The sequence below is a fragment of the Callorhinus ursinus genome, unplaced genomic scaffold, assembly GCF_003265705.2.
Source record: "Callorhinus ursinus isolate GAN/ISIS: 27379988/994484 unplaced genomic scaffold, GSC_fseal_2.0 scaffold40, whole genome shotgun sequence".
NCBI classification, from domain to species: domain Eukaryota; kingdom Metazoa; phylum Chordata; class Mammalia; order Carnivora; family Otariidae; genus Callorhinus; species Callorhinus ursinus.
Genome location: NW_027397102.1, coordinates 10,029,553 through 10,057,297, shown reverse-complemented (window position 1 = coordinate 10,057,297; position 27,745 = coordinate 10,029,553). Strand labels below are relative to the sequence as shown.

Genomic DNA, 27,745 nt, shown 5'->3' with positions numbered 1-27,745 from the left:
AAATTTGTATAGAACTACAAAAGATTACTATAGCCAAAGAAATCCTGAAAAAGAAAAGAAAGCTGGAGCCATCAAATTCTGGACTATACTACAAAGCTATAGTGATCAAGATGGTGTGGTCCTGGCATAGAAATAGACACATAGACAAATAGAATAGAAAACCCAGAAATGAACCCACAACTATATGCCAATTAATCTTTGACAAAGTGGGAAAGAATATCCAATGGGAAAGAATCTCTTCTACAAATGGTGGGAAAACTGGACAACTACATGCAAAACACAACATAAACAAAATAAATTCAAAATGGTTGAGAGACCTAAATGTGAGACCTGAAACCATAAAAATCCTAGAAGCAAACACAGGCAGTAATTTCTTTGACACTGGCTATAGTAACCTCTTTCTAGATATGTCTCCTAAGGCAAGGGAAACAAAAACAAAAATAAATCATTGGGACTACATCAAAATAAAAAGTTTCTGCACAGTGAAGGAAACAATCAACAAAACTAAAAGGCACCCTATGGAATGGCAGAAGATGTTTGTAAATGACATATCTGATAAAGGGTTAGTATCCAAAATATATAAAGAACTTATAAAACTAAACACCCAGAAAATTAATAACCCAATTAAAAATGGGCAGAAGAGGTGAATTGACATTTTTCCAGTGAAGACATACAGATGACCAACAAACACATGAAAAGATGCTCAACATCACTCATCATCAGGGAAATGCAAGTCAAAACTACAATGAGATATCACCTCACACCTGTCAGAATGGCTGAAATAAAAAACACAAGAAACAACAAGTCCTGGGAATGATATGAAGAAAAATGAACTTTGTGCACTGCTGGTAGGAATGCAAACTGATCAGCCACTATGGAAAACTGTATGGGAGTGTCTCAAAAAAATTAAAATTGTACTATCCTATAATCCAGTAATGGCACTAGTAGGTATTTACCCAAAAGATACAAAAACACTAATTTGAAAAGATACATGCACCCCTACATTTATTGCAACATTATTTATAATAGCCAAACTATGGAAGCAGCCCAAGTATCTATTTATAGATAAATGGATAAAGAAGATGTGGTATATATATATATATATATATATATATATATATACACACAATGGATTATTATTCAGTCATAAAATAAAGTGAAATTTTACCATTTGCAATGACATGGATGGAGCTAGAAAGTATTATGCTAAGCAAAATAAGTCAGTCAGAAAAAAACAAATACCATATGATCAGTCATATGTGGAATTTAAGGAACAAAACAAATAAGCAAAGGGAATAAAAAATGAGAAAGTGGCAAGCTAAGAAACAGATCTTTAACTATAGAGAACAAACTGATGGTTACAAGTAGGGAGGTGGGGAAGATGGGTGGAATAGATGATGGGGTTTAAGGAGTACACTTATAAGCAGAAGGTGTCGTATGGAAATGTTGAATCACTGTATGATACACCTGAACCTAATATCACATTGTATCTTAACTAACTGGAATTTAAATAAAAACTTGAAAATCACTAACTCGATAAATAAATAAATTTATGGTAGACTTTGCATTAAAATTTTGGTAAAGTTTTGCTGTATATCTTAAACCTAATTCTCTATGTCCTCATGTGAGTTCCTCAATTAGCCTTTTTTTTTTTTCCTGTTAATGCTCCATGCTCATACTGGGCACCTCTATATATCTTTCCATGGAAAGAATAGATCTGGAAAAATCTTAGGAGGACTGATAAATATTTTTGTTCTGTTTCTTTTTTCTTAAGATTTTTATTTATTTATTTGAGAGAGTGGTGAGAGAGTTCACAGAGGGAGAGGGAGAAGCAGATTCACTGAGATCATGACCTAAGCCAAAGGCAGACACTTAACTGAGCCATCCAGGTGCCCCTTTGTTCTGCTTTCTATGGTGAAATAAAACATGAGGGCTACCAAGAGGCTGAGAACTTCAACTAATGTTTATCTAAATAATCTCAATGAGATGACTGTGCCTAAAGAAGGGAGAAACATTACTGTCTTGTTTTACTAAGGAGTAGATGTAGAGGTGATCTAAGGGCTTTATTTGGTAGACAGTCTATGCTGTGAACTAGCCACTTTTCCTAGATCAACACAGAGAGGTTTTAAATAGACTTGTTTCTCTGAATTTATTTTTCTTAGTTTAATTGTTTCACATTTTTAGAATATTGAATTTTTTATTTTATTCAAAACCAATTAATTAACATATACTGTATTATTAGTTTCAGAGGTAGAGTTTAGTGATTCATCAGTTGCAGATAACACCCAGTGCTCATCACATCATGTGCCCTCCTTAATGCCCATCACCCAGATACCCCATCCCCCCTCCACTCCAGCTACCCCCAGTGTGTTTCCTATAGTTAAGAGACTCTTATGTTTTGTCTCCCTTTTGATCATAAAAAAATACATGTTCATTAGAGAAAATACATGCAAATACAGTGAAAATTTTTGAAATAATCCTACCTCTCAGTAATCCTACCTCTCACTTCTTAAAATAGGAGTGGGTGAATATTTTTGCCAGTGTTTTCTCTTTGCATATATGCAGGTGTGTGTGTGTATTTGTGTGTGTTCACATACCCTTGCCTTTTCAAAAAATTAGAAATGTACTATATTTATAGTTCTATATCATGTATTCAAATATTACTTTTATCATTTTTCTCTTATTACAACCAGCAATACAAGTAAAAAATATTTAAATATAAATAAGAAAATTGAAAAAATAAGTATCAAAATAAGTAAAATTAGACAAAAGGAAAAAAATAAAATTGCCTATAATTCCATCCAGAAATAATAATGTCAATGTTTTGGTATAAATAATGTCAGTCTTTTCATTGTAAATGAAAATGTACACTTTTTTCCTTTTATAAAATGAAGATCATAGGGGTGTCTGGGTGGCTCAGTTAGTTAAGCATCCAACTCTTGGTTTTGGCTCAGGTCATGATCTCAGGGTCATGATATGGAGCCCTGAGGTGGGCTCCATGCTTAGTACAGAGTCTGCTTGAGATTCTCTCCCTCTCTCTCGCTCCTTCTCCCTTTCCCCTCCCCCACTTGCGCTCATACTCTCTCTCTAAAAAATAAATAAATAAAAATAAAATTAAACTAAGATCACAGTGTACCTACATAGTAGATTTTGTCACCTTTATTTGTTCACTTTCCAATAGATGAATATTTCCCTTATTATCAACTATTCTTGTCCTTAATTTTTATAGTATTTATTGGAGGAATAGGTCCTAAATGAAACAATCCTCTGTCGTTAAGCATAGAAGTTGCTTCCATTTTTTTTCCAATTACAAACAGCACAGTAGTGGCTATCCCTGTATTTGCACCTATCCACACTTATTTCCTAGAATGCATTGTTAGAAGTACAATTGCTTTATCAAAGCATATATGATGTGAATTTATGATTTGTGTATTTATTTATTTTTAAAAATTTTACTTATTTATTTGACAGGGAGCTAGAGAGCACAAGCAAGGGATGCAGCAGAGGAAGAGGGAGAAGCAGGCTCCCCGCTAAGCAGGGAGCCCAATGCGAGGCTCAATCCCAGGACCCTGGGATCATGACCTGAGCTGAAGGCAGATGCTTAACTGACTGAGCCACACAGTCTTTTTAAAATAAAGAATTATTTAAGTGATCTTGAGAAAAGCATTCTCAATGAAGTTTTGAGGAATGAAAAATGAAATCATAGCCTTTTTTTGTTTTCCATAGAGGAGTCCAGTGAAGTTCCAAATGAGGCAAGGGCTCATAAGGAGGAGGACCATCATGCAGTATCTGCAGATAATGTGGTACGTACATTTTGAAATTCTTTCCTCATGATAGATTCTTTCCTACATGATGGATTTAAAGGATATGTTTCCAGTTGGTGATAATATCGGTGTTACCATAATTAAATCCTGCACCACTTCACAAGCCAAAACAAAGCTGTCACCCATGAAATTATATATCTTTGAGGGTTTAAGAAATGAAATTTAAAGCACTGTCATTTGTGCCTCAAATTTTTTTGACTGAAGAGATTTGCAAATATAAAAATCTAATGCTAACTACATATAGACATTTTATACAAATGTTATTTTTCTTCAACATATTTAGCAAAGGGCAGATTTCTTTTCATTTAACATATGGAAGAATTAAGACTGAGGTTAGACTGCCATAATGAAAGAAGCCTTTGTTAGTTCTAGCACTTGTATCTAAGGAGTCCTGATTCAGAATTCTCTGTTCAGACCATACCTATCTCTATGTTTGGAACATTTCCTTCTTTCTAGTTGAATTAAACTCTCTTAGTCTTCTTAAAAATTGCACTGATGGAGGAAAGACAATATTAAAAGATTGAATAACAGGCAGAGACAGACTATATGTGGATTAAACTGGGCTTTGTGAAAATGTAAACATTATTGGTATATAGAAATGTTCTCCAAGCAGCTGTTTTAGCAGCATCTGTTTGTATCCTGACTCCACCAAGTAATACAGAAATCAAAATAGTATTAAAGTCAAACATAAAGACAAATGCCATTTTGTTTTTTCTTTGAAATCAGTGATTTTTGTTTGATTGCAATCTTTAAAAAAAATCCCTATAATGGATTTTTCTGTTACAAAATGAGTGTAACTTCATTTACTCTGGCTTCCATTACAAACATTATTTACATGACACTATAATTCTGCCACATCTCCTTAATAAAAGTTGAACACATAAAATACAATTTTGCTCTTATTTGTTAAGCGTCAACAGTTTATAACAGTATTTTCCACATGCAGAATATAGTTTAGGATTACATTTTATTGATTTCAGTCCTGATTTCAACTGATGTTTGACCCTACTAACACAACTCAATAGGAATATAGGAAAACAAACTTTGACTTTGATGTAATGTTTTCATTAGGTAGCTAGTAATAATTATTTCCACAATTAGTTGTGTTAATCTTCTTAAATTCCATGAAATAATAAATCTCCTCTGCTCTAGATTTGAATTATACTAAACAAGTTATATACAATATTTACAAATTAAAATCTTTTTTTTCTGTAAACACATGCTCATTTTTAGTCTGAATTTCTCTGCATTGGATCTCCCCTCAGCAGACATTTGGAAATAATAAATGAAATAATGGCATGGGATGACCTAAGTCACTTAGGCACCTAATTTTTGGAAAAAGAAATTCATTTTTAGAGACAGAACTTCAAACCTTCAAAGGCCCATCTCCTCTGCTTATAACTTTTGAGTATGTCCATAAATGGCAAATAACAAAATATTTAAGGCTGATTTATATAGAGTGGCCTTTGGTGCTTTCTTCTTATCTCCTTTTCCCCAGAACTGATCCAAACAGAGAATCTAAAAAATGTTTTAGAAAGTATCAAATCAGGTCTGGTGAAAACTTACATGATTAAACCCCAAGTTTATAGTGATTTTAATAATAAAAAAATTAGATTCATCTCCGGTCAGGAGTAGAAAACAATTTCATTGCAGTTATCCTCTTGACTCAGAAACCTACAGGTCACACACCCTGTTATGGTTACATATCCTCATAGGCAATGTATTAAGTATGACCATTCCAGGTATGTTTGGGACTTTTTAAAAAATTGTTATTCAAATTCCAATAATACATTATATGTTTAAAAAAAGAAGAAGAAGATAGCAGGAAGGGAAAAATGAATGGGGGAATTGGAGGGGGAGAAGAACCATGAGAGACTATGGACTCTGAGAAACAAACAGGGTTCTAGAGGGGAGGGGGGCAGGGGATGGGTTAGCCTGGTGATGGGTATTAAAGAGGGCACATAATGAATGGAGCACTGGGTGTTATAAGCAAACAATGAATCATGGAACACTACATCAAAAACTAATGATGTAATGTATGGTGATTAACATAACATAATAAAAAATTCCAATAAATTAACATACAGTGTAATATTAGTTTTCGGTGTACAATATAGTGATTCAACACTTCCATACAACATATCATTCCAGGTATGTTTGGGACTTTTTAAAAATTGTTATTCAAATTCCAATGAATTAACATACAGTATATTAGTTTTGGGTGTACAATACAGTGATTCAACACTTCCATACAACACCAGTGCTCAAATATTTAGAACTGATTTTGGTTTTGGTTTTGCTTTTTAAAAAAATATGTTCCATGATTAGAGAACGTTCCTTACTCCCATGGTTGGAGTTTACTGGTCATTCTTCACATTAGCAGTAAGCTGTTTTGTTCACTCTTTTGACAGATATTTAATTAATACCTACTATGTGCAAAATACTTTACAAACTATGTTGCACCTTAATTCTTAAAGCTAATGACAGTTAACATCTCTCTATCTCTCTCTCCCTTCTTATTGTCCAGTGAAGGAAGAAAATCACCAGTTTATTTTTATTATTACATTGTAAATGTCTGCTTTCAATTGTCTAGCTAATGGAGTGCATTAAATAAGTGACTTAAAAAACTGTATTTGACTTTGGAATGTACGTCACATGTTGATATTTTACATTAGAAGTTGTAAGGAAGTACATGGTAATTAAAAAACAAAACAAACAAACAAACAAAAAAAAACCTTGCAACAAAGCAGTTATGGTTAGCATTAAAAAGACTACTCTCACAGGAAGTGAGTTTCCTGTCACTGGAGGGCACTATTTAAGCAGAATTCAAAAGCCTATTTTTTCAGAAATATTGTGAGAGAGATTTTTTATGTTTAAATTGTATTATAATAGTTTTCTATTTAATAAGTTGTCATCAATTAAAGGTAGTTAAATGTGGCTCAGACACACACTGGATATAACAATGAAGAACCAGTCAGCTATCAGAGTTTATTCTGGATAACCTAGACTAGATAACCCCATCATTAAAACTAAACATTCAATGTTTATGTTCTATACATTGCTGGGTGTAGTGAGGATGATGATCAGATATATATTTATGAAAATTTCTCTACTTGTGTTACAGAAAATAGAAATTATTGATGATGAAGAAAGTGACATGATAAGTAATTCTGAAGTTGAACAAGTGAATTCTCTCTTGGATTATAAGGTGAAAGTAATTTCAAATACTGAATTCATGAAGAGACGGTACTAAATGAGGCATACTTTTACAGTGCCTATGTACTAGCTTATTTCACTTTCAGTTTTATTTGATAAGTTAAAAGTAGGGCTCCCTATTGACTTTCTCAAGCACATGGGTATTAGTCAGGATATGGACACTTTAATTCTGGCTGGTTTAGTGGTTATTGTTTTAAGCAACAAACTTGCTGAATGGGAGTAAGTATTGATAGTGTACATCAAGGTGAGGCAGGACATAGTGGTGGTTAATGTGAAATTTATGACAGTGGCTTTAAAGCTAATGTTAATTTTTAAATGGTGGTAAAGTGGAGATTTTTTTCTCAGTGGCCCTTTTTAATTTTATCTTCAATTACAACTTCTGAAGACCATTTTTTAGGAAACCTGTTTTAGAGGTTTAAAAACAATTCCCAAAGCAAATACCAAATGAATATAAAGAGAGATGATCTTTTCTTAAAGTCACTGGTACCTAAACTGAAAGGCTTACTTTGAGAGTGTGCATACATAACTTTATTTTATTAAATTTTGACATGAGCTATCTGTCTATATCAATATTTGTTTTCTGCATAGATGTGTAATTGTTATCCTTTGTTAATCAATATCCTATCATACTAGGTAACTTTGGGCCTTCTGAAATTTTGACCAATCATTCTATCCATACACAAAAGCCCTTTTCTTGGAATATCATAAGTGATCAAAGCAAAGACTAATAATCTTAAAATGTTAACAGAAAATAACAATCAGAAAAGACAATAGCTGTCATTTTCTCAAAAATATTTTCAATTTCACTATATTTGAAAGTTATGTCATTCAACAGATTGTTTCCTAAATGTTTATAACATCTCAGACTTTATAATATTGAATATTGTAAACAGAAGACAATTATCTTTTGAAATTTATTTGATAAATGTTCAAAGAGCACAGTATAATCCTGTATTTAAACTGTATTTCCAACTAATAAAATTATAAGGTTTTTATTTCTGAACTACAAGAGATCATTCTAATCTCTCCTATATGGTCATAAAATATTTCTAAATGCCCAGTTCAGGTTTAAAAGGGCTCTGTGCCACTTGGCACACGTTATGGAAACTACAGAGGTGAGGCCTGGATCGCACAGCTGTTAAGTATTCTCCACTTAGCAGTCTCAAAAAGATCAAAGGGGGTTGGACTCAGAACAAAGGATACTTTCCAGAACCTTACCCTTCTGGAGTGCCACTTGAGAAGGTTTGGAGCTAAAGACCAAGGTAGGGTAAAGTATCCAATCCCAAAAATGCTAATTAACATTTTAATTGAACTCTACAGGATATTTAATGATCCTGTGTTTTCCACTGTGGTAAATGCTGTGGGAACAAGGAGTCCTTAACTACCCTATCAGGAATGTCTTTGACAACACATCACCATCCTAAATAGATTTATTTCCTTTAACTCTAAAAAATTAGCACGTATATAGAAATATATTTTTTCATAATCATTATTAAAAATACTTCACCTCATGTGTGAATTGTATTACCTTAGTTCTAAAGTCAGGACAAATTAGTAAAAGAGAGACAGTGGCAGACTAGGAGAGTTCTGAGCTCACCTTTTCCCACAGACACACCTAGGCAACACTACATCTAGGCAACTAACTCTGAAAACAACATGAACATTAGCAGAAGAGACATTCCACAGCCAGTCTTAGAGAGAAAGCCACATTGAAAAGGGTAAGAGGGGCAGAGATGCAGTTGGGAACCAAACTCCTTGTGTGACTAAACACAAACAAGTGGGACATCACAACAATAGAGAAGTGAGAGACTCAGACCCCACACAGGGCACTATTGGCACTGGAGACACACAATGGGAAGACAAGTCCACATAATGTCTGACTTTGAAAACCAGCAGTCTTTAACTCTGGGAACTTTAAAAATCAGTAAGTTTAATGCCAGGAAAGCTGGAGGTTGATGGGAAACCAAATACCTACCCTTAAAGAGCCAGCATATTAGTAATATAAATGGGCCCAAGACACAGCACAGAAACAGCAGTTTGAAAAGTGAATGGTTATACATGAAAGAGATTTATTGAGTAATCTTAGAACATGTGCTGAAAGGACAAGTATCTGCAAATTTCTACAAGAATGAAAGTGTAAGCTGTCACATATTTCTTTCCCTTCCCCAGTGTAAATTGCCAGAGGCTTAAAAGAACCATTTCTAATATTCTCCATCTTCCTCGCCAGCACCAAGTGCTTTACCCTGGAATTCCTTGCCAGCACCAACTACTTTACCCTGGAATTCCCCTACACCCAACCTACCTGCCATGGTAGGCACAACTTCCAAAGCTGCTCCTGCCCTACCACACCTGTTATGCAGCTTAGGCCCAGACCAGTGCCACTCCAAAGTGACTCCAGCCCTGGGGAAGGGGTAACAAACCCACACACAGGCACCCACAGTTCCTTTAGTTAGGCCTTTTAACTGCATGTATAGGGACTGAGCCCTGCACTTCTGTGCAGTTTTGGCAGAGAGGCTAATAGCACACTGCTAGGATGTATAACGGCCTCACCCACCAACCAGTCCTACCAGGCCTCAGCCAGGACTCTCAAAAGTGTGTTCACAGAGGGTGAAGTAGGCCATTGCAGATATCTGGACTGAAGGTAACTATGGCTCAGCCACAAGAGAAGGGTACATACAGCCCACACAGGGGACACCTTTGGGGCACCTGGTTCTGGTGACATGGGGACACTGCACTATAGGGTACCACAGGACCTCTTCTACACAAGGCCACCATTTTCAAAATCAGAAGATGTAGCTGACTTACTTAATACATAGAAACAAACACAGAGAGTTAGACAAAAAAAGGAGACAGAGGAATATGCCCCAAATAAAAGACAAAATAACAGTAAAAGAGCAAAATGAAACAAAGAAAAGCAATATGCCTGATAAAGAGTTCAAAGTAATGGTCATAAAGATACTCACTAGACTTGAAAAAGAGTGGATAAACCCAGTGAGAACCTCCAAAAAGCGACAGAGAATATAAAAGAATGAGTCAGAATTGAAGAATTCAATAGCTGACATGAAAAATACATTAGAGGGAATCAACAGCAGATTAGAGAATGCAGAAAAATGGATTAACAATCTGGAAGACAGGATAATGGGAAATAACCAAACTGAACAGCAAAAAGCAAAAAGAATAATGAAAGAGAATAGGTTAATAAAACAATGCAACACGAACAAGCATAATATTCACACTATAGAAATCCCAGAAGGCGAAGAGAGAGAGAAAGGGGCAAAAAAATTTATTTGAAAAAAATAATAGCTGGAAAATTACCTAACCTGGGGAAGGAAACAGAAATCCAGTATAAGAAGTAAAAAGAGCCCCAAAAAGATGAACCCAAGGAGGTCCACACCAAGACACATAATAATTAGAATGGCTAAATGTAATGATGAAGAGAGAATTTAAAAGCAACAAAAGAAAACAGTTACAAACAAAGGAAACCCCATAAGGCTATCAGTTAATTTTTCAACAGAAACACTGCAGGCCAGAAGGGATTGGCATGATATAGTCAAAGTGATAAAAGGAAAAAAAAAACCATACAATTTAGGATAACCTACCCAGCAAAATTATCATTCAGAATTGAAGGGAAGAGAAAGAGTTCCCCAGACAAAAGAAGTTAAAGGAATTCATCACCACTAAACCAACTTTACAAGTAATGATAAAGGAAATTTTTTGAGTGGAAAAAGAAGGCCATGACTAGAAGTAAGAAAATTAAGAAAGGAAAGAATTTCACAGGAAAAACAAACATTTAATGAAAGGCAGAAGATTAGTCACTTATAAAGCCAGTATGGAGGTTAAAACACACAAGTAGTAAAATCAATTGTGCCTAAAATAATTAATTAAGGGATACACAAAATAAGATGTAAAATATGACATCATATACATAAAACGTGGAGGATGGAGTAACAATTTAGTGCTTTTAGAATGTGTTCAAACTTAAGCGACCATCAACTTATTATAGACTGATATACATATAAAATTTAATATATGAATGCAGTGGTAACCTCAAGTCAAAAAATTACAACAAACAAAAAATAAAGGGAACGGAAAATAAACATAACACTAAAGAAAGCCATCAAAACATAAGGGAAGTAAACAAGAAGAATGGAACAGAGAAGAACTACCAAAACAACCAGAAAACAATTTTTTTAAATGGCAATAAGTACATACCCATTAATAATTACTCTAAAGGTAAATGGACCAAATGCTCCAATCAAAAAGCATAGGGTGACCGAATGGATAAAAAAGCAAGATCCATGTATATGATGACTACAAGACACTTACTTCAGAACTAAAGGCACATGCAGATTGAAAGTGAAGGAATGGAAGAACATTTACCATGCTAATGGAAGCAAAAGAGAAAGCTGGGATAGCACTACTTATATCAGACGAAATAGGCTTTAAAACAAAGACTGTAACAAGAGACAAAGGACACTACATAATGATAAAGGGGACAATCCAACAAGAGGATATAACTCTTGTAAATATTTATGCATCCAACATAGCACCAAAATACATAAAGCAAATATTAACAGACATAAAGGGAGAAATTGACAGTAATACAACAATAGCAGAGGACTTTAACACCCCACTTGCATCAATATATAAGTCATCCAGACAGAAAATCAACAAGGAACCTGGCTTTGAATGGCACTTACTCCAGGTAAACCCGATGGTCATTTCCAGAACATTCTATACAAAAGCAGAGGAACACACAATCTTTTCAAGTGCACATGGCACATTCTCCAGGATAGGTCATATATTAGGCCATAAAAGAAGTCTCAATAAATTTTAAAAGATCAAAATAATATCAAGCATGATATTAACAACAATGGTATGAAACTAGAAATCAATCACGGGGAAAAAACTGGAAAAAAACACAAGCACGTGGAGGCTAAACAACACGCTACTGAACAACCAATGGGTCAATGAAGAAATAAAAGGCAATTAAAAAATCAATGGAGACAAATGAAAATAAAAACACAACAGTCCAAAATCTTTAGGATGCAGCAAAAGCAGTTTTAAGAGTGAAGTTTATATAGCAATACAGGCCTACCTCAAGAAACAAGAAAAATCTCAAATAAACAACCAAACCTTACACCTGAAAAGTAACCAGAAAAAGAAGAACAAAGTCCGAAGCTGGTAGAAGGAAGGAAATAATAAATATTAGAGCAAGAATAAATAAAATAGAGGCTAAAAAAATAATAGAGAAGATCAGTGATACCAAGAGCTTGTTCTTTGAAAAGTTTAAATTGATAAACCTCTATCCAGACTCATCAAGAAAAAAGAGAGATGACTCAAATAAATAAAATGAGGGGGAGGAATAGCAAGTGACACCACAGAAATATGAAGAATTAAGAGAGAATATTATGAAAAATTATATGCCAACAAATCTGACAACCTAGAGAAATGAATAAGTTCCTAGAAACATACAGTCTTCCAAACTGTCCATGGATAGGTGAAAGAGGTAAAGAAGAAATAATTTTTGTGTGTGTTTGTGTTTATGTGTTTGTGGTGTATGTGTATTACTTTGCCATAAAAAAAAGAGTTAAGATTTTGCCACTTGCAATCACATGAATGGATCTAGAGGGTATCACACTAATTGAAATGAATCCAGCAGAGAAAGTTGAATACCATATGGTTTCACTTATACACAGAATTTAGGAAAAAAACAAATGAACAAATAAAAAACAGACACTTAAATACAGAGAACAAAGTGGTGGTTGCCAGAGGGGAGGTGGGTGGGGGAATGAGCAAAATAGATGAAGGAAATTAAGAGGTACAAACTTCCAATTATAAAATAAATAAGTTGCAGAGTACAAAAGTACAAAATAGGGAATACATTCAATAATATTGTAGTAACATTGTATGGTGACTACACTTATTGTCATTAGCATTGAAAAACTTGTCAAATCAATATTTTGTATACCTGAAACCAATATAACATTGTATGTCAATTTTACTTAATAAGAATTGTGTAGAAAACAGTAATATCATATACAACATATATACGTGTAAATATATATATTTTTACACATATGCATATGAAATTGCTGGATCATAAGGGAAATATGTAAAAATGCTCAACTTTAATGGAATTCCCAATTTTATACTTCCAACATCAGTGAATGGGAATTCTATTATTCTCCTTGAGTAGTACTGTCTGATTTTTGCATGTTAGCCTTTCTGGTTCATGTGAAATATTATTGTATTGTGGTTTTAATTTTCATTTTCCTGGTAATTAATACACCTAATTTTTTAAAATTTTTTATTGTTATGTTAATCACCATACATTACATCATTAGCTTTTGATGTAGTGTTCCATGATTCATTGTTTGTGCATAACACCCAGTGCTCCACGCTACACCTAAATTTTTTATTATGGTACTGGCATTTTGTATAATCTTTGTCAAGTAACTTTTCAAGTATTTTGCATAATTTTCTAATGTGTTAATGTCTTTTCCTTATTGATTTGCTGGAGATTAGTTAGATTGAAAACTATTTTCTCCCAGAAAAAAAAAAGAAATTAAGGGTAAATCAAACTTCATATACCAGTTCTCATTGCTGATTTCAGGATGTTGACTTAAAACAGCTTCTCAGTTTTGAAATTCAATCTTTTTTCAGAGAACAGTTTTGTTCTCTTTTTTGCATACACATGCTAATGTTCCTTGTTTGGGATCAAAATCACTTTGTTGGTTTCTTAAGTATATTCATCATAAGCTTCTTGAAAGCAGAGATTTATCTTAACTCATCTATGTGTTACCTGGTCTATTTCCAGCACATAGGTTTCCAGTATCTAGTTCCAGCATGAGTGAAGTTAGTTTACTTATCCTTGGAAAAACTTTGAATAGTAATATGCAAATGCTCATTTATATATAATCAATTAAGATTAGAAGCTGGATCACTATAACTTTTCTCCCACATTGAATTAAATAGTCTCTCATTCTTGGGATTCATTGTAACAAAATGAAAGAATGGTTTCTTATGTGCATTTGGTAATTATAAGTATGCAATACTCAGTTTGAGCATAGTGGGTTTTCTGATTGATATATATTGCTAGAAATCCACATTGCTAGGAGTTTTGACTAACCCAAAATACTTATCAGACAAGTTGGTGAGCTCAGTCCCTGAGTAATGAGTAACTATATCATAAAATAACACCTCAGTTTGGGCAGCCATTGATTACCTGCTCAGATAGCAGAGCTCCAGTCCACATGAAGCCTTGAATGCTCCCTACAATCATCTTGGAAAAGAATTGACAAAGCTTACTAGGAATGTAGGGGAGATTGTAACAAGAAAATTGAGCTAGATCTTGTTTTGTGCAATTCAGTGACTGATGTTATCTTACTAGCTCCTCTCACAAACACAACACTTACTTAGGAAAATCTCTAACATATACATAAATTTCTGATTGTAATCTAGGAAGTGTTTCACAGGCTTGCAAAAAGAAGCTCCAAGAAGAAAATACTTGGACTATTAAATTATCTTAAAGCTGTTTATGTTTTTCAAACATTGCATAAATACTGAGTAGAAGAAATATTTGCATGAGAAAATAGAGATCAGTATACCAAAAGATGATTTGTGATTTCTGGAAATGTAAGTTAATATTTTAAAAATGTTTTCTACTGGACTGTGAGTGCAGCTCATTAAGACTATGCATTCAAAGGAGACACTACAATTCCTGTATTTGAAAAGACTTCTGGGTCAGCACTTTACTAATACTACTGCTCTGACAGTGAACACTAAAAAACAAATTTAGAATTAGTCGAACATAATATGGCAGAAGCATGTTAAATTTTATTATAATGCTTACTTGTAATTTAAATTGCTGTAGGGTGCCTGTGGATAAGGAATTTAGCTTAAATAATCATTTGCAGATGATGCATTTGATATTAAATGGTCTGAAAAGGAAGCAGTTTTATTAGGTGAAATAAGTTCTAAACTGAGCTGATAAAATAATTGATGCAGTTCACAGAGTGAATGTGATTAATATAACTGTATCCTCTCAATTGAAACAATAAGAATTACCATAGAGTTAACTAATTTTAATGTCTTTTATGCAGTTCTTTGAACATATACTGTTAAAGGTCCTGCTATGCTCTTTGAGACCAGTTCTCCAGCTACAGAGAATACTCATAGCTTATTTTTAACATTTTTATGGGTTTTTTTTTTTTTTGCAAGAGGGCTAACAATTTAAATCAATTTTTTTATATATAATTTCCATACAATAAAGTTCAACTCTTTATATAGTTAGATGAGTTTTGACAAGTAGACATAGTTGTGTAAACAAGACCAAAATTTGTTTATTTATCTGCTGATGAACACTTGTGTGGTTTTTAGTTTTGGGCTATTATGAATAAAGTTGCTATGAATAATCATGTATGTCTTTTTGTGGACACATGTTTTCATTTCTTTTGGGTAAATACTTAAGAGTAAGTTTGCTAAGTCAGATGGTAAGAAAGATTGTTATGTTTGATTTTATAAGAAACTGCCAAAACATTTTCCAAAGTGTCTGTACTGTTTTATAATCCCATCCGCAATGTATAAGACTTCTAATTGCTCCACATTCTCACCAGCACTAGCTATTGTCAGTCTTTTTAACTTTGGATATTGTAGTATGTTAGTGGTAATATCTCACTGGGGTTTTAATTTGCATTTCCTTAATGACAACTGATATTAAGCATTTTTTCACATATTTATTGGTCATTCACATGTCTTCTTTGATGAAGTGTGTGTTCAAATATTTTTCCTGTTTTTATTCTGTTGGTGGTCCTAAAATTGTATTGTAAGCATTCTTTATGTATTGTGAATACAAGTATTTTATCAGATATGTCATTTGTAATTATTTTCTCCCAATATGTATCTCATATTTTTATTTTCTTAAAAGTGTCTCTTGAAGAGCAAAGATTTTTTTTGTTTGTTTTAATTTTAATGAAGTCTTTTAAGTTTCATGCTTTTTGTGCCTGTTGAGAAATAGCCTAACCCAAGGACACAAAAAATTTCTCCTGTTTTCTTCTAGTTTTATGGTTTTAGGTTTTATAAATTTCTTGTTAAATTTTGTACATGATGTAAGAGTTGATAATCTTTTTTAATATGGATTTACATTTGTTCAATCACTACTTTTTGGAAGATTGTCTTTTCTTTGTCTATTGAATTACCTCAGCACATTTTTAAGAAAATCAACTGTCTATCATCTATCATCTATCTATCTATCATCTCTCTCTCTCTCTCTCTCTATCTATATTCTGGACTCATTTTTGTTCCATTGATCTATATGTCCACCCTTTGTCAATACTATAACTTCTTGATTACTGTAGCTTTAATAGTAAATCTACTCGGAACACTTTTGTGACCATTATCTTATTTGAGCCTTATAACCCTCAAACCTAGAATTGCCAAAGATTACTAGTATTATATCCATTTCACTGATGAGTAAATAGAATCACAGAGAGCTTGATTGGCCTGCCCAAATTTACACAGCTATCAGTAGACCTGGCATTAAAATCCCCCCAAATCCTAGGATATTGTTCTTTTCCTACCAAACTAACAAAAATAGTGAAAAGAGACTGTGTCTCAAATCAGTGGTACACAGTGGCACATTAGGCACATTATTTCTGAATAACAGACTCCTACATAAAGACAGGGAGCTCAAAAAACTACTTAAGACTAATAATTTTAGTCCCTCCTTGGTACAAAATAACCTTTTTAGTTCTCAGTATTTGGCTTTGTGAGTGGGTACATTCAGCATTACTGCATCTGCTATTGCTCTAAATTGGGGTTAATTGGGCTTTGTCTATTCTTAACCCTAATCTAAATGCTAATTAGTTTTAATTAGCATTTAAAAAACTCTTTCCAAAAGGAAATTGTTTCTTGAGTTTCTCTTACTGGAATTTATGTCATTATATTTTTGGCCTTGCAAATTGTTTTCTATTGGTGATTTGCTTAAAAGGTAGCCTTTGAGTAACAGGGTAATTTTCTTCTGTGCTTTATATTCCTTATGCCGAAATGTTATCTTTTATTTTTTTTTGTAGTGTTCAACGATTCATTAGTTGCCTATAACACCCAGTGCTCATCAAAACACGTGCCCTCCTTAATACCCATCACACGGCTGGCAACCCCATCCCCCCACCCCTTCCCTTCTGTAACCCTCAGTTTTTTTCCTGGAGTCCAGAGTCTCTTATGGTTTGTTTCCCTCTCTGATTTCTTCCCATTCAGTTTTCCCTCCCTTCCCCTGTGGTCCTCCGCTCTACTCTTTATGTTCCACATATGAGTGAAACCATATGATAATTGTCTTTCTCTGCTTGATTTATTTTACTTAGCATAATCCCCTCCAGTTCTATCCATGTCAATGCAAATGGTGGGTATTCATACTTTCTGATGGCTGAGTAATAATATTCCATTGTGTAAATGTACCATATCTTCTTTACTGTCCTAATTTGATTGCTTTTTAGAATTTTATTGTGCATCAAACATGTATAGTCCTAGGTTTGCATAGGATAATTGTACTGTTTGATGTTTTCTCCTTCAGAATGAAGAAGTCAGATTCATTGAAAATGAGCTAGAGATTCAAAAACAAAAATACTTTAAACTTCAGACATTTGTTAGAAGCTTGATACTAGCTATGAAAGCTGATGATAAGGAACAACAGCAGGTAGGTGCCAGAAGAGAATAGTAAGCTGTAATGTATCATGTTGAATGACATGTCACACTTGAGTTCTTAATATTTTTTTTTATTTTTATACTTAATTCCTGCCTGGCTTCGAGGAAGGATTTGTTACTTTATAACCTTTTTGCACAGTATTTTTAAGAACAGATATTCAGATATTTGTGTGTTGCATTAGTAGAAAATCAAAATAACTGATTAACATACTTTGTTAATTTCAGGCTAGACTTAAGTAGGGAAAATAATTTTAAAAATGAATTTTAAAGAAATTCTCAGTTTTTGTAGAGCCTAGGCTACCCTAACTGGAGAAGCACACATTTTGGAATCTTTTGTGAATAAAATATTCTGGTGCAGAGTTCAGGGAACTATGGCTTATGGGCCAAATCCAACTTGATGTTTGTTTTTGTAAATAAAGTTTTATTGGAACTAAAAAAAAATCTAAAAAGGTGAGGCATTTGCCTCTCTTCTGGATTTCAGTTACCCTCCAGACCCCACTAGAATTCACAAATGTTTGAATACCTTCTATTTCAAAATATGTTGCTTATCACAAAGAAATATGAAATTACTTTGTGAAATTCTTTGTGACCACAGTGCATCATTTACTTTTCCCAATTTAACTAGAATGTTTGGTTCCTTTGCCCCAAAGATGTCTTTTGTTTGTCACTATGGATTTTTTATTTACAAATTCCTCCCAAATTGCATGTTCTGTCTCATTTTTATTAATGTTACATTCAATACTAAAGGATACCAAATTCGCTTCTGAGTTGTATGCTATTGTATTGATTTCTTGAGACATTCAGTGAATAGTATGTCACACAGGTAACAATTAATTTAGAAGCCTTTTTGTAGGTTTTTATTCAAGAAGGAATCTCAAGCATACTGTACAAAAATTCATCCCTTATGTCCAGGCAAGACTGCTCATATGTAGCTAGTCCCAGATATCTCCAGGGAAAAAGAAAAGTCTTAGCATCCCACAATTCTCTTTTAAAAGAAAAGGATTTACTCATGAGATTCAAACCAGCATGTACAGTATGTGTCCAGTTTTATAAAGTTTGCTCTTCCCATGCCTCACACACACAGGCATTCCAAGACAGCAGTCTTCAGTTAGCTTTGCCAGCTTTATTTAAGCATGTTGCTGTATTATGTGAGTTTTTCATATTCCATGGCATATTGAAAGTGTGTTTGTTTTTTAGGAATGTAAACTATTAATTTTAAATGAATAAGATGGTAGTCTTAAACATGGTCCCAAGGGTACTGCAAATTTTAAATAACTGTAAAAAAAATTAGGTTCAACCATAGAAATAACTTGGAGTGTGGTCCTGGTCCCAAAAGTTATAGCATGGTTTTGAGTTCAGAGTTACATGGCCAGGTAAATAGCAACACCTGTCTATGTGTCTTGATATTTAGGAACAGCACACAGACTGCATTTTGTTTTCTAATTCTGACCTCATCCCTTGGCTTGGTTCTTTCCCCAAGACCACTAACAAGAAAAGTAACTATTGTATATTTTACTTTTCTCCTGTTTATACATTTCCTCTGATAGAAGACTGATGAACTAAGATATGACAAAATATTGGCCATAAAAAGGAAAAAATCATAGAAAAATTGTACTGAAATTCATAACCTATATAATCAGCACCCAAATAGAAACTACTAATTTTTATAGTTGAGATCAGGTATAATAGATGTCTAAATATAGAAGACACTGATAGTAGTTTACAAAAATTATTAAGGTGATCTCTTAAGTTACTAATCTTCACATTATGAGATACTTAGAGATTTGTAGAATAAAGCAATTTTTATTCTACTTAATAAAAGAAAATCATTATGTCATTGATTTCTTATTTTAAAAAATCTTAATTTTTTCCCATTAATTTTGGTTTGGGTAAGCTGAGTGACATGAGTAGTTTACAGCATATTTTTCCCCAATGGAGCAGTCCAGGCTTTAAAAAATATATGACACTCTCTGATTAAAATATTAGATTACCCAAAGTTTATTTTTAATTAATAGCCATTTTTAAATAAAAATAGTGTTGCCAGCACTGTACTATAATTAGTATCTTTCTTCCCCTGATAATTCACTGTGTGATCCCAGCCAGGTCAATTGCTTTTCTTGAACTTAAATTTCTTCACTTTGCAAGGAGGATAAGAATGATTAACATTATGGAACTTGGCATTCATACCCCAGGGCTTAGAACAAGTGTTATAAAGACAGATGGTATATTTGGGAATTGTTTTCATCTTTTGGTAATAGTGGCACTAGATCAGTCTCTGAAGATAGACTGATGAAGAACTTATAGTAAAAAAGAAAGTTATGTGTTTACTTTAGTATTTTTGTAAAAGGCAGCTCTAGCAATTGTCATAATCCATAGATTTGTTCAGTGTGCCAATGTGGCAATCCAGTAAGATATTAAAAAGAATTTTGAAGTGGACCTCATGCATTAGTAGTGCCTTATGTTGCCTTATATATAGTCAGTCAGCTACATGAAATGCAATTACAAAAAATAAATAATGCTCTTTTGACTTGAAGGTATCCCCACTAGAATTTATAATGTCATTAATTCTGTTCATTTACTTGACTTTCTAATACTCTAAGCACATATTCAATGAATGTGAGTTGGAAGACTTTGCCTTTTTTAGTATGGCTTCTTCACAGTTGCAAAGTGAACTAAATCCAGGGATGTATTTCTCATCAACTACCATCAGCCAGTGTCAGCAAAGGCTTTGTTTCACCTTGACTGGATTAGTGATAAACAACTATTCTAGAAGAAAATGGCTCTGTGTCCTATCATTGCAACCTAATAAGCATATAGAACCAGTAGATGACTGCTTTGTAAATTCTCCAAATTTCAGCAAGAAGGTCATGAGCTATTTAATAGTATAAAATAAATAACTTTTGCATCAGATAGGAGTTAGTCTTTCCTTACGCAGATTGACAAAAAGGAAGTTTCTAATCTTGTCTCTCTGCCATAAGACAAATATATAGGTGTCATTTATTTTAATAAAGAGAATAAAATACTGTTTTATTTCAACAATGCATTTCATAAGTTCTAACATGCCCTGTCTTTCTGTTCCTTAATTCAGTTGTGACAAGCTTGCTTTTGTCCCTGTTCCTTTGGTCCTTATTTACCACTGCACCCAAAGGACACACTACAAGTAATTCTGTCTAAAAGTGCCCAGATATGATACATTATTTTTAATATTGGAAACATCAAATCAATCATTTAGTTCACAGTATTTTTTATGGTCAAGTGGGCATCAGGATTGTCAGCCACATAAAAATTTATTAATCATTTATTTCTCTTGTATGGATGCATGTTCCACAATTCCAGATGAAACAATTTCTCCATAGCAAAGCTTAGTTCATAACTCTTAGCTTATCCTATTTACTCCAACAGAGAAATGAGAAGCCCCCTAGATACATAATTTCATGCTAGATTTACTGTTCAACTGTGCCCTGGTGGGTGCTTGGCCATCTATAGATATGGGCATAGCTTAAGAAAAGAAATAAAGTTACTTGGAATTTTCAAGTTGTTAATGTTTAGTCTAAAGTAGAATAACTGAGCTTTTTCTCTAATTGATAAATTCTTTCTCTCACTGAAGTTCAAAATAGTCTTGTGAAATGTGTTTTTCTCTGAAGGACACCATAAGTGAGCAGGAGTACTTTAATAAGGAATATAGTTGTAAAGCCCTTTAGCAGTGATCAATGAACACTTAACTAGTATGATCATCACTTTTCTCAAATCCTTCAAAGCACTTGGTTCAGAATAGCTGTTCCTTTCCCTTCTGATTTCCCATTTGCCTAGGGTTTGACTCTATATAATCCACACTCTCAAGATCTAATATTTTGTTACTTCCTTGATAGCATATGAAGAGTTTTTCTTTTATGTAAGCTATTATATAAGGTCCTGAAGAGAAATGTTTCATTCTTTAAGTCCATGAAAATAAATTGACAAGAGAGAACAACTATTAACATAAAATTGGAAAAAAAACCTGTCCACATACTAATTCTAAAAAATTGATTTTTCTGACTCAGGCGCTGCTGTCAGATTTACCTCCTGAATTAGAAGAGATGGATTTCAATCATGCCTCACCGGAGCCTGATGATACCTCATTCAGTGTGTCTTCTTTATCAGAGAAAAATGCCTCAGACAGTTTGTGATTTGAGGGGGTTATATGATACATACAGCCTTTGGGCTGCCTAACAGGTGTGCATTTCAAGATAACTGCATTCTGTTGCCTCAAAATTCCTCAGTTGGAAAAACATATTACTGAAACTGACATATTCTGTGAGGAATGGACAAGATATAATGGCTACAGTGCAAAAATGTATGTGAAATTTAAAAACAGCATTTGAGAAATTTTTCCAAACTGATAAAACTCTGGGGGAAATTTGTATTTAATTTTTAGCAGTTTATCTATGAAATGCATAATGCCTAATTTATGAAAGATTTCTGTTTGGTTTTTAGAAGAATCTTAGTTTTAGTAATAGTTTTGACCAGAGACACAAAAATAAAGGTATTTCAACATTACTTATCAAGTTACTAAAGCTTGGTTAGTTTTGATTTGTAGCCATTACATCTTTATTCTCTCTCCTTTTCCTATCACCCATATACAATTTTACTCAGGAAAATGGACTGAAATTTGAAAACAAAACTTTAAAAATGATTTTACCTGGATGAGTCCTGGGATTTATTTTCCAATTCCTATGAGAATTTGACTTAAGCTAATGATTGAAAATTGAAGTGGTCACTGGTATATAATTGTAAATTGTTGGTATTCTTCCATTTTCTAATCCAAATATTTGGGGGGAGGGGAAAGCACTATGGAAAAGTAATTCATCAACATGAAATCAAATAAATTATTAAGTGTACAAAAACAAAAAGTTGTAAAAGATTAGTCTTAATGGGGATTCTTCATTGCTGCAAATGACAAATAAGGTCATTTGCAGCATAAAGATAAGATTCACATTCTACTAATAAATTTGTGTAACTGAGTTAGATGAATTGTTGCACAAATATTACACATTTATCACTATCTTCATAATATTTTTTCAATTCTTACATTTTATGAAATAGGAAGACAAGGTAAGGCAAAGTCTTCTTTTTTAATCTAGTCACTCAGTTTTGCCACAAATTTTGCCTCATTCTCATGTGAGGCTTTTACAGAGCCATCAGCCAAGGATAATACCCAAAAAGAATTATATACTACTATGGTTGTAAATCACAGTCCTCTGAATTTCCTGGACACTTTTCTGTGAGTATGCTCCTAAAATGGGCATGCTACCAAGTTGTTCTATTAGTAGGTACCAGATGGCTACACACTGTATACAATTTTTTGCAGGCCGTTCTTCTGGGGTACCAGATGGTATTACCAAAACCCATAGAAGGGAAAATGCCAGTGTCTTAGTTTCTCCCTGAGCACACAGCATCATGTATCTGTGTGTTGCATGGTTAAATTACTATCTATTCCTAAAAGATTAATCAAGTAGCTATATTGCTCTCTCTTTTTTTTTTAGAGAGGGAGAGAGAGAGTTGGGGGAGGGGCAGAGGGAGAGAGAGAATCTTAAGCAGGCTCCATGCCCAACATGGAGGAGCCCTATCTGGGGCTCAATCTTACAACCCTGAGATCATGACATGAGCTGAAATCAAGAGTAAGATGCTTAACTGACTGAGCCACCCAGGTGTCCCAACTAGATGGCTCTTTTGGCCATCAAGTTTCTATGTCACATATTTTTGTAATTTGCAAGTAAAACCAATTTTGATCTTGGAATTCAAAGATACCAATTTATGAATGCAAAAAGGCAGTCATATATATCTTTGACCTTGAAATGTCCCCTCCCCACATACATAAATAGGTAAGGTTCATTGATAATCCTTCATTTTATCAGCTATTGTTTATGATTGTTGCCATGCCACTGCTATGGTTCTTTTGTTAACAGAAATATTTCAATGGTTAGGTATGATCCCTTTTAGCTGAAAGCCATATGGTTCTTTTCAAATACTGTTTAGTACTCCTTGCTGACAAGTAAAATTCCATTCAGAAAAAGAGTTCTGAGTAAAAGGCATTGGGATTAAGTTTATCAGTCACACCAATCCCTCCATGAAATAAAGAGTCCCTACTATACACAGCAAATGTAGAAACCATTTCATAAGGTAGAATGAACAAATTCCAGGCTTTCAAGTCTCTCCTAGGAGCTCCTTTCTATTCATTGGGTTTATCTTTAAACTGCAATTTCTTGTGCTTCGATTTAAGCTCTTTCTTATTTGGTTCTTGTCACCAAGTAAGGACAGATAATTCTTTCCTACATCTTTCAACTTTATGGATTGTATTTGTCACACCTCAACAATTAGTCACCAAATCAAAAAATATCCATTGAGCTTCTGCTATAGGGTCATTGGATTTCTACTCCTCAGCAAGCCATAAACTTCAAAACGAATTATGTCTTTTCACTGTCTCAGAGATACTAATAAAAATTATTTAAGTAGAAATTTTAATAAATTTAAAGATTCTGTTAGGTGTGATTCCTAGAAAAAATCCTCATCTACAATTTTGAGAAGATGCATAGATGATTCCTTTGTTCCTATTTAAAGTTCCGTTAAAATAGAAACCGTACACATAGGAATCCTTTTGTTTTCGCATTTGTGTTTCAGCACCAGAGTTATTTCTTTTATTATCATTAAAATTAAAACATTTTTAAAATTAAATGTAGTTGTTCTGTACCAGGGACCAAAAGAAATAGCTGTATCTAGGAAAAAAATAATAATTGACAGATTTAATTAAGCACTGCGGATTTTAAAAGATGCCAAAGTCAAGTATTAAAAGTTTATTATGAAGAAAATATATATTTTTACAAATATATGTTGGAATTTTTTTGAGACATCTTAAAGCAGTTTGACTGCTTTTGTTACATCTTCATGACTGGGGAGAGAAAAACAACTAATGTTTCTTTCTTTATGGCTTTGACACATTAAAACAGATCATACTATCTGAAACATCTCTCACAAAGACAGATACCAAGGTGACAAAGTTTTTTTTTTTTCTTTTAACTACACTTTGATGTCTGCTTTCAGCTTAGGATATCCAACCAGTTTCTAAGTAACAAATGTTTATCTAAGGGCACTTACCTTAAAATGTGTATTAAAAAACAACATGAAGGTACATTTTAAAGGAAAATGTTAAGAGAAAATTGGTCTTTTTGGAGGGCACCTGGGTGGCCCAGTCTGTTAAGCAGCTGCCTTTGGCTCAGGTCATGTTTTTAGGGTCCCAGAATGGAGCCCAGCATGAGGGTCCCTGCTCAGCAGGGAGTCTGCTTCTCCTTCTGCCCCTCCCCCCTGCTCATGCTCTTTCTCTCTCTGTCTGTCTCTCTCTCAAATAAATAAATAAAATCTTTTTTTAAAAAAAAGAAAATTGTTTTTTTCATGGAAACCGGGGATGTTTTGTTGTAAAGTCAGGTATCAATTTTAGGACTTCTATGCTACCATTGTGATCATGATAAAAATGTTATTGTTGGAGATGAAAAAGCTACAAACCAATCACATCCTGTGCTCTGTATACTACCAAAACTTCAAGAAATGTCAAAGAGGCCATTTCCCCAAAGGCAGAAGCATCTATTTTAAGGCACTTCCATAGTCAGCCATCTTTAAGTTTATCAGATAAAGCATAAGTGGTGTATTTAAAAGAATTCTAGGCTCTAAATTAGACTTTATTGCTTTATGTTTTGGGGGAGGAGGGGAGATTCAGCCCATTTCCAAGGAATAGTTTCCTTATTTTAGCCTGATAGTTTATGATCATTTTTAGGAGGAATTCTGAAAAATTTAACTCCTGTCCTTCTTCCACATTGTAGTGATGGTATAGCAGGAATATTGTCTATTTTTAAAAATATATTAGATTTTCATTCAGGTCCTAAAAATGACAAATTCTGACATATTAGCCTTTTAAGGGAGCTATCAGTGCTATAGTGTCTAAAAGATGAGTAAATGTTTATCTTTGAATTTGGTGTTATTCTTGGCAGACAACACTATCATATTCATCATATCAAGCTATACTTTGTGATGATATAAGGGAGCATCTTACTAATTGTGAGACTACTAATTGTGAGACTACTAATCAGCATACTATTGCCCCAAACAAACCATTATTAAGATCAGATTTGTCAAGAGGGAAAGAGAGTAAAATAATATTTTCATGAAAATATAATTATGATTGTTCCGTTAAAGTTTATACTGAGTATATATTGCTCTGCATTGAAATTTTATTTTGTGTTAACTTGTTAAGTAATTCCTTTAAGTGATCCTGCATCTCATTTTACTGATACTACCTCTGAAATATATTACCACCTTAAAACCACATCACTGTAATGTGATCTTTTATAGGGTTTTTATTTAAAATTTTTATAGAGGCAATAAATGATTTCCAACTAATAGACATCTATTTCTTTCTTTTAATGTTTATTTTTCTAAGTCTCTGTGTTTTTATTTTTTGAGAGAAAGAGAGCACAAGAATTGGGGGAAGAGGGGCAGAGGGAGAAGGAGAGAGAGAGAATCTTAAACAGGCTACACACTCAGTGGGGACCCCAATGCAGGGCTCTAGCTCATGACTTTGAGATCCTGACCTGACCTTAAATTAAAAGTCAGATGCTTAACTGACTGAGCCACCCAGGTGCCCCATAAGTCTTTGTGTTTAAAGCATTGTTCCTTTTTAAAAGATAATTTTTTCCTCCCCCAAATAAGATTCTGATAAAAAAACCCTCAATGTGGAGAATAATAAGGTATTAAGGGTAAAAGAAGGGAGAACATGGAATGCTCAAGTGAATATTTGGTTGACTTCCAAGCTGCCAGGTATGTCATCTTTAATTAACTTTACTTAAGAAAGAATTACTCCAATGTCAATGTAATAGAGTGAATATTCTGTAATACATAAAAGATTTGTCCGGGATAGGATATTTAAATGGTAAAACCAGAAAGTAAATTGTCACAGTATAAACAAATAATTGTTATTTCATAGCAATTTTTTTTTTTTTAAGTGACAGTGTCGCATCTACCTCTGGCTCTCTTTTACACCAGTAGAGCAAGTGGTTCTGTTTTGGATAAAATATGCTCATGCCTTTTTTGTCAAAATCTTAAACCAATTAAAACTCTTCATGTTACCTAACTAATGGGAGAGGGCAGGGGGTGAGTTTCAAATAGCACATCAGCAGTTTTTCTTCCCAGTTCATAAATTTTCAAGAATGTTTCAAGGAGAGAAATCATACAAACATGCACTTCAAATGACCCAAGTCTTTCTCAGTCTGCGAAAACATTGAGTTAAGGTGGAGAAATCCTTTGATTTCATAAAAATAAATGAAAATTATTATAAATCTATTTAAGGAATAGTCAATGGATGAGTATGCCCATAAGACTGAATGTTTTTCACAAACTTTGAGACTACTTTTTTTACATTTCTTATGTGTATTATATTACAAAAATAATATATGTTCATTTTAAACCTCTAGAAAACACAGATTGTATAAAGAAAAACAGAACCACTTGCAATCCCCAAATCCCAGTAATAATCATTGTTAACATCTTAGTATATTTCACTCCAGTCATTTCTTCTGCATATTACATATATTCAGCAAAATTGGCATTATACTGAATATGCTTTTATATGCCCTGCTTTTTTTCTTAATAATATATTGAGAGCATTCCTATGTAATCATTTGTCATGAAGGTATTTTACTCTCAATTACATTTGGGCTTAAAGGGAGAATTTTTAAAATTTATATGAGAAAAAAACAAAAATTCCACTGATTAAAATACATCCATTCTAGAGAATTAATAAGTATCTGATTTACATAAAAACTATACTTCTTACCCTAGATTTTTAGAAATTTAAATTCAATTAGCTAAGGTAAGTACATCATTAGTTTTTGATATAATGTTCATTGATTCATTAGTTGAATATAACACCCAGTGCTCATCATATCACGTACCCTGTTTAATTCCCATCACCAAGTTAC

The 27,745-nt window shown here is 33.4% G+C and overlaps 1 protein-coding gene across 2 annotated transcripts in view; it reads left to right on the top strand.

Moving 5' to 3' along the window:
* HDX (highly divergent homeobox) overlaps window positions 1-23,460 on the top strand; it is a 315,446-nt gene extending 291,986 nt beyond the window's left edge. For both annotated transcript variants that reach the window (XM_073880879.1, XM_025852756.2), the window contains exons 7-10: window positions 3,727-3,803; window positions 6,949-7,032; window positions 17,611-17,733; window positions 21,782-23,460. In XM_073880879.1, the coding sequence (XP_073736980.1) occupies window positions 3,727-3,803; window positions 6,949-7,032; window positions 17,611-17,733; window positions 21,782-21,907 (410 nt within the window). In that variant the 3' untranslated portion in view covers window positions 21,908-23,460. The remainder of the gene's footprint in view (window positions 1-3,726; window positions 3,804-6,948; window positions 7,033-17,610; window positions 17,734-21,781) is intronic.
* Window positions 23,461-27,745: the final 4,285 nt, after the last annotated feature.